Source organism: Saccopteryx leptura, chromosome 1 (genome assembly GCF_036850995.1).
Source record: "Saccopteryx leptura isolate mSacLep1 chromosome 1, mSacLep1_pri_phased_curated, whole genome shotgun sequence".
In the NCBI taxonomy this organism is placed as follows: domain Eukaryota; kingdom Metazoa; phylum Chordata; class Mammalia; order Chiroptera; family Emballonuridae; genus Saccopteryx; species Saccopteryx leptura.
Genome location: NC_089503.1, coordinates 371,247,986 through 371,256,338, shown reverse-complemented (window position 1 = coordinate 371,256,338; position 8,353 = coordinate 371,247,986). Strand labels below are relative to the sequence as shown.

The following is an 8,353-nucleotide window of genomic DNA, read 5'->3' as shown; positions in this document are numbered from 1 at the left end:
GTCTGAAGCATGTCCATTAAAATGAGTCACCCGTTTGTCCTTTAATTTCTCACCTTTATCTCCTACGATCACAACTCGCTGTGTTGCATCTACTGCACTGGTGTAATTAGAACCAGGGGGGATAAAATGCAAGGTTGTGCCTCTGTTGCTAATGAATTCTAAAGGCTATTATGTTTTTGCTCAGACTGATGTTAAACTTGGGGGAAATGGTTAGGAAATTAATCAGTAAATCTTAATCTAATCCCTACCTTAGCACCAAAGAGAATTTTATTTTAATTTTTAGTGACTGGGCCAAGGAGTTCTTACTGAGCTTCTACCTGGGGCCAAGGCCATGGGGAATTCAGACCAGAAGGCAGTCTCCACTTGCAGGAAATGTCACGTGACCTGACTTCAGCCACAGCAGACAGTTTGAATTGTCCTTCTCACCGCCAAACAGTCCCGCTCATCTCTATCCTAGTCTTCTATTTAAGTATCTTCATGGCCCCTATGTAATGCACACCTCCTTTAAAATATTACCAGGGAAAATGTTGACAACAAAGAGGAATAACTGAAAGGCAGTGTGTTACATCTTTAACAGTAAGGAAGATCAAGGAGGCGGTGTTTGTGGAAATAGGTCAGCTCCATTGAGGTTGCAGGTTGAGTACCAGATTACTTGGGAATTGGAAGAGCCAGTATCATCAAACCTTTGGTTGTGTAATCAAAGGACTTTATTGAACATATTCTATGTGCAAGGCACCTTTGGGCATACAAAAGTAACATAGCAATAAACATGAGAAATCCTGTCCCAAAAGGTTTACAGTCTTATCTGGGGAACATATGCACACAAAAAGACTCAAGTTAAACAATGTAACAATAAATACTAAATATGAAGTGAATGGCACAGATTGTAAATATTACACGAAATTGGGTGGGCAGAACCAGCACTTCTGGTTGGACTGATCAGGCAAAGAGTGAAGCAGAGCTCAGATACACATCCCTGAGTAAAACCCATGATGTGCACTCCTTTTAGGCAAGGAACTATGAATTACAAGCATGGTGACATTGAATGAAAGGATCGTCCAAGGGCAAGCTCCACAGATTTTGCAGGCTGATACCCACAATGCTGAACAAACCCAATCAAATGTTCAACTCTCTTATTTAGAAATCACTGGACTAACTCTCATGAAAGTGTTTACATCCATGGTAACAGCTGTGTGTGTGTGTGTGTGTGTGTGTGTGTGTGTGTGTGTGTATTCACAGGTACTCTAATGAAAACAGTTAATGTTTTAATAGCCAATTATTATTTGCCAAGTACTATTCTACTGTTTACCTACAACTATTCATTTAATAGTGGTCCTCAACCCCTGGGCCATGGACCAGTACCGGTCCGTGGGCCATTTGGTACCAGTCCGCAGAGAAAGAATAAATAACTTACATTATTTATAACAGTGGTCCTCAACCCCTGGGCCATGGACCAGTACCGGTCCGTGGGCCATTTGGTACCAGTCCGCAGAGAAAGAATAAATAACTTACATTATTTCCGTTTTATTTATATTTAAGTCTGAACAATGTTTTATTTTTAAAAAAATGACCAGATTCCCTCCATCTAAGACTCACTCTTGATGCTTGTCTTGGTCACATGATACATTTATCCGTCCCACCCTAAATGCCGGTCTGTGAAAATATTTTCTGACATTAAACCAGTCCGTGGCCCAAAAAAAGGTTGGGGACCACTGCTTTATAACAACTGTATGAACTACACTCTTGTTTCCTCAATTTATAGATGAGAAAATTTAAGTCTAAGGAATTTAGATAACTGCCAAAGATTATCATGTATTAAGTGTTCTAAGCACACATCTGCCTTAGATACAATTGGCAGTGATTTTCCTTGATCCACCTGACCAAGTCATTTCCGTGGTGAGGTGTGAACAGGACACTGAGTTGTGTTTCCATAGGGTCTCCGCAGTCAACGTAATCCAGGTTTACTGACATCTTTTAGGATGGGGCAGACTGGGTTGTGGGCTGCAGGAGAGAGGACAAAGCTTGATCGGTGGATTTCCAAAAAATTCTGGAATTTCTCTCTTAGCATCCTTGGGCCTCTCTTGGGTAGTAAGAATCCCTAGGTAGAATGTTTTTCCTGTTATTTTATTGCATGGTGTGAGTACACTGGAGTACAGTGTATTTTCATGCTAGATGTAACTGCTTAATGCACAGTGCAGATAAAAGCACTCTGTCTCTCTCTCTCTCTCTCTCCATTTCTCTCTCTCCCCTCCCCATCCTCTCTCTCTCTCTCATGCTCAGAGTAACATGAAAGTCAAGCCCAGTCTTTTCTAAAGCTCCAGATAAATCTGAAACTGTTTGTCTTCATAAGATTCTCTCCTCACTTTAATGTATTGAATCTGGGTACTTGACATTTCTTTCTCTTTGCATATCTTTCTACTGAAACCTCTGCACTGAGAAACGAGCACCATACCTGTCTCACACCCTTCCCTTGAAGAGACCCTACAGACATACCGGGAAATATCAAGTTCAAACCACTATCTGACTTCATTTGAGAAAGGGGTAATTGTCCCAACATCAGCAATGCCACTTGAAAGATGACTCATAATCCATGTTGGTGTGTTTTTTCTACCTCCTGATTGACCTCTTTATTATATTTTTGTTTTCCCTAATGTTTCTACTTAGAGAAAAGTTTTAATTTTGTGTTTGTGTGTATGTGTGTGTGAGTGTGTGTGTGTGTGTGTGTGTATGAGAAAGAGAGAAAGAGAGAGAGAGAGACCCCACTCATTCACAAATTGATACCCATGTTTCCATTTGTAATGTAACATCACTTATGCAGGCATCTTGGTAGGATAATTGGGGGCTACTAATTGTCCTCTTTTCCTTTATTCACTGATTTTCTTCTGATGCATCCACCTGCATGCTTGCTTTATAAAGAAGCTTTTCTTTTTCTCTAAAAGGACTTCTATTTGTAGTACTGAGCTCTTATTACATATCTCCTGCTTTGAATTTGTTTACATATGAGATTAAGAAAAGGAACAGCTTTCTACTTGAGACATGATATTTCTCCATCCTCATCCCAGGTTTCAAACAAACATCTTGTTGGTGAGGGTTCATCATACATTGACAGGGTAGACAGACTCTCTCAGTGGCTCCTTGTCTTTGGAGAAACTCCAGGACTGGGAGCCTGCGGACTTGGGTTTCTGCATCTGGCTCAAGCCTTGATCAGCTGTGACCCATCATGCCAGGCTTTACTCTACATAACTTAAAATGAGCATCTTTCTGATTCAGAAGCTCTACCCATTTCATTTTTTGGTTCATAGCCAAAAACATTGCATCGAAGCCCAAGGCAGGTTGACCATGCAAATCAATTTCAATTTGGAGGGGTGAAATATGCTAACAACAGGACTCCTTTTGTACAAAGAGCCAGCAATGACCTACTTAGAGTCTGCCCAACTGATGGTGACTATTCATGAGGGCCCCTCCCTTAGCAAGCCACAGAATCCAGCCAGGTGACATCCCAGGCCACCTTTGCCAAGACGAGCCAGAGTGCTGTTCCTGAAGATGAACTTGGCCCACCACCTAGAGCTGGAGGCCCCAACGAGACTAAGGTCCTGCTCGGGCCCATTTGCCTTTCTGTTCCTTGGTGGACGCCTAGGATGGCACACATAGGTTGACAGTTAATGAGGGAGAAGTGGTCAGCAGCACAGAAGCAGGCAGAGGGCCTTCCATCTTCTCTGTAGGTCACGCCCTCCTCCATCAGCACCACAGCCCGGGGGGCTTCCTTCGGACTCCCCAGAGGCAAGAAGACAGGAACATGCACACTTCTCCTGGGGGTTCTGCCATTCCCGGAATGGATGACCTTGTCAAGAACAGAAAATCACACTTTTAATGTACAGGCAGCAAGACCCAAAAGCCTTACAACAACTGCATTATAGGTTCACTTTTTCTGGGACAGTAAGTCCCTTTGGGCAGAGCCTCCTTGGCAAATGGAGAGTCTCCCTTTAAATCTTTCTGGAATCCAGGGAATAGTGTTGTCATAGCCTACAAGTGCTGGACCACTTCTTTTCCTCTTGGGAAATACTTTTTTTTTTTTTTTTGTATTTTTCTGAAGCTGGAAACGGGGAGAGACAGTCAGACAGACTCCCGCATGTGCCCGACCGGGATCCACCGGGCACGCCCACCAGGGGTGACGCTCTGCCCACCAGGGGGCGATGCTCTGCCCCTCCGGGGCGTCGCTCTGCCGCGACCAGAGCCACTCTAGCTCCTGGGGCAGAAGCCAAGGAGCCATCCCCAGCGCCCGGGCTATCTTTGCTCCAATGGAGCCTCGCTGCGGGAGGGGAAGAGAGAGACAGAGAGGAAGGAGAGGGGGGTGGAGAAGCAAATGGGCGTTTCTCCTATGTGCCCTGGCCGGGAATCGAACCCAGGTCCCCCCGCATGCCAGGCTGACGCTCTACCGCTGAGCCAACCGGCCAGGGCCGGGAAATACTTTTGTTTTGGTGCAAGGTTCTGGGATGCTGCAGAAGGTCTCAGCCTCAGAGGCTGCTGGAACCCGGGCGTATTGGGGTGGGACTGGTGGGCCTCTCTGCACATCTGAGCGCCTCTCTCTACATCTCTCTGTTCCTATCTCTGTCTTTCGGTATGTGTCTCTGTGTAAATCTAGTCTGCATATTTGTCTCTCTCTGTTTCCTTCTGTATTTCTCTGGGCCTCTCTCTGCAAACTTGGCTTCTCTTTGCATCTCTCTGACTGTGAATGTGGGTGTCCCTGTGTGAATGTCTCTGTCTTTCTTCTCACTCAAGAGCTAGAAAAACATGGGGACAGAGGTTGGGAGACCCTTTGCACCTGTCTTGTATCTGGATGGCTCAGCAATGAGTGGTGCCTCTCACTTGGTAAGTATCTCTATTTCTGTTTTCCCTGTGGCTCCCTTCTCTAACTGTGTGTCTCTCTGTCTCTGCCTATCTCTCAATCACTATCTTCAAATGTAAGTTCACTTGTATGTTATCCCCGAAGCCTCACAGAGATAGTGTTTATCATAATTCCTTGATCATTTGACAGGAGGGGAAAGATTTCCCACAGTGAGAAGTCTGGGGATCTTGCTGCTATCATAGAGAATGTCCGAGGTCTGGGGAGCCAACGAGGGTGTGGGGAGGAAGCAGGTGCATGGAGCTGGCACCTCTGCTTACACTCCTCTTAGATACGCCCACACTATTCTGCGGGCATTCTCAGACAGGCCTGATCGTTTCACAGGAACAAGCCAAATCTCAGCCGTGCAAGAATGAGAAGTGTGAGCATATCTCTGACCTTAGCTAGATGAGAATGGATTTCTTTTTGATCAAGACCAAATAATTTCTAATCAGAATTCATCAAATTATGATTTTTTTTTTAAAAAAATGTCAGACATATGGCATATATTTGAGGACCCCCTGGCTAAGCACTCACCTCCCACGATAGGAGTGTAGCCTGGTTTTATTAGCTTGGCCCTTTGGTGGGGTGGCAAGAGTATTCAGAAGAAAGGTTCTGTTGAAGACAAAAGTGTAAATTCACTTGTTATTATTCTGTTTTCAATGATCACAGTTAGACAAACCACGCGGAGAACTCTGACCTACAGGAATCTATTTTATCATTTCACTTTCTCCCTCTTCTTCTTTGTTGTTAGAATCCCTGACGAGGGAGGGACAGGCTGGCTGAAGAGATGCCCCTCCCCGGACCAGCCTGGCTCCCTCTCGGAGAGAAGCCTCTGGTTTGGGGGGGGGAAGTGAAAGTTGGCAGTTGAGTGGAGTGGACTGAGAGATAAACACTAAAACGTCTCCTCATCCACAAATCGCTCCTTCTCAGTTGGCCTGCTGAAATCCTCAATGTCATAGACATCCCCCTGTGATGAACCTGAGCGGGAAGTCCCCTGTGTCTGGGGTGTGTGTGGCCTAAGACGGGTAATGGTTCATTAATTCACTGGTAGAGTTATTACCACATGAGCATAAAGGATCCCATCATATTGAATATAAACGAACACAGACAAGCACAATGATCATCCCATGTTTGGGAGCCTGGGGTGGATGGACTCTCTCCAGGCAGGTGTCACCAGGGGGGAAGAGTTCCATGTGGACTGGAGAGGACTGCCACCTAGGGGCCAGAGGCCTGCAAAGCAGGAGAGGAGGAAACAAAGGAAGCCCGCCTGTTCTGAGTAGGTCTGATAAAGGTGGTTGGGGAGGGGGGGGGGGAGAGGCAAAGGGGGAGGGGGAGGGGCACAAAGAAAACTAGATAGAAGGTGACGGAGGCCAATCTGACTTTGGGTGATGGGTATGCAACATAATTGATCAACAAGATAACCTGGATATGTTGTCTTTGAACATATGTACCCTGATTTATTGATGTCACCCTAGTAAAATTAAAAAAAAAAAAAAAGTGATGTGCAGTGACAGGAAACTAGTGGACAGAGTGAAGGAAGGGTTACAAGAAGTTAGGATAAATTTGCTTAGCACTTAGAATTGCAGGGGAGCTTAAAAAAATGACTAGCCCTCCCCACAAGACTTTCTGGTTAAATAATTCTTGGGTGAGGCCAGGACACTGGTGTTTCAAAAAAGCTCTCTAGGTGTTTCTAAGGTGTGGCCAACACTGAAACCACCAAGTCAGACAGTCAAAAATTGATAGTGAAGTTCTGGGTATGATTTTGACATACCTTTAAAAAAAATGACTATTGTTCCAAAGCACTGAAGAACAGAATTTCCCTGTGGAGGCTGAATGGATCAATACTGAAAACATATGAGGAAAGGAGACTTACTGGAAGGGACTGGAAGAGTCATCTCTCTCCCCTGAGAGCACAGTGGCAGACCAGAGGGACGTAGTGGGGAATATTTACATCAGGTGGGCTGCTTTGGAAAAAAAACATATGTTTACAATGCTAAGACACTTGTGGAAGGCTTAGATGAGTGGCTCTCAATCTTGACTACATTAGAATCACCCAAACCCCTAGCCGCACTGCAGACCAACTCAGTTAGACCTCCAGGGTGGGGCACAGGCAACATTATTTGAAGCTTTCTGATTGGTTTTGATGTTTGGCCAGGGTCATGTACCATTGCTTTAGAACCACTGCTTTCTTCTCAGAAAAAGATGGTGAGGTTGGCAGGGGTGGGTGGGTGGGGGTGTTGTTCTTTCTTGTTTTTGTTTTTGTTTATTTTTCATGAGTAAAAGATGTAGAGGTGTCAGCAATCTCCCAGGTATGAAGACCAGGGACTGGGAGTGAGAACAAAGCTTTGGTGAGAGTGAGGAAAAGGGGAAGCCGAAGAAGAGAAGACGAGGGTGAAGGAAAGCACAGAGAGGGAAGGGAAAGGCAAAGATTATTGGGGGGGAGCAATGCTGTTACCCAGGCCAGAGGGTGCCCAGTTCCTCAATGACTCTTCCCCTTCTCCGTGCAACCCTCCTGCGGCACCAGTGCATGCTGGCCCACGTGGATCCCACCAGCTGTGGCGTGGGAGACTCAGATGGTCTCTTCTCTTGTTTCTGGGTATGTTCCCTGGGCAGACCCCAAATTCCCTTTTACCGCCATTAAAAATTTTTTTTTTTTGTTTTCTCCTCATTTGGAGCAGCTGATGAGTCGCACCTTGCATAACATTACTATATGGTTCCTAAATTATAGGAAGTGAGAATAAACAAAAGGGCATGCATATTATCCAATGACTGGACAGGCCCCTAACCTTCTTTTACAGCTCCAGTAACTATGGTTGGTGGCCTCTCTTGAAAATCAAGCTATGAAATCAGTGGTTCTCAAATTTTTTTAAGTCGGGGTGCATTTAAAATCCTACAAATAATTGTAGGTGCACTATATACGAATTTCTGAGAAATATGTTATAATAATTAAGTCAAATATCAAAGAAAAAAATATAAAGTTCAAGCATGCTTTTATGGTAATTAAATGAAATAAATACGACAAAATTAAATTTATTCTGACATTAAAAAATGTTTTTGTGTTACATTTTTTGAGTTATGCTTTTTAGAATTCATAAAAAAGGGGGTTAAAAAATTTAAAAACGACAAAAAAGTTATCTTTTTATATACGTACATACATTCTTAGTAAGATTTAGTAGATTTGGCAGGTCCCAGCGCGAATGTGTTAAGTTTTTTCATCCTTGTGTTTATGAGAAACATGAGCCTGATGTGTCCTAGTGATTTCTTCAATGTTTGGGCATATATTTGAAAGGCAAACCTCATTTTCTCATCAATACATTGAAGAATTCCTCTCTTTTTACTCTTAATTGTGTTGAGTGCAGAAAACCCCCGCCATACACATCATCTTAACTTTACACCAAACAAAGGATAGAAGAAACTTGCCTCCAGTCTTTCTGGGGAACATGGGGGGTAGTGTAAACAATCCAGCAC

At 44.2% G+C, this 8,353-nt stretch overlaps 1 protein-coding gene across 1 annotated transcript in view; it reads right to left on the bottom strand.

Moving 5' to 3' along the window:
• Positions 1–1,424: 1,424 nt before the first annotated feature.
• LOC136387528 (putative adhesion G protein-coupled receptor F2P) overlaps positions 1,425–8,353 on the bottom strand; it is a 43,254-nt gene continuing 36,325 nt past the window's right edge. Inside the window, exons 9-10 of the mRNA XM_066359225.1 lie at positions 5,420–5,497; positions 1,425–3,841 (exon numbers count right to left, since the gene is read on the bottom strand). Of these exons, the coding sequence (XP_066215322.1) occupies positions 5,450–5,497 (48 nt within the window). The 3' untranslated portion in view covers positions 1,425–3,841; positions 5,420–5,449. The remainder of the gene's footprint in view (positions 3,842–5,419; positions 5,498–8,353) is intronic.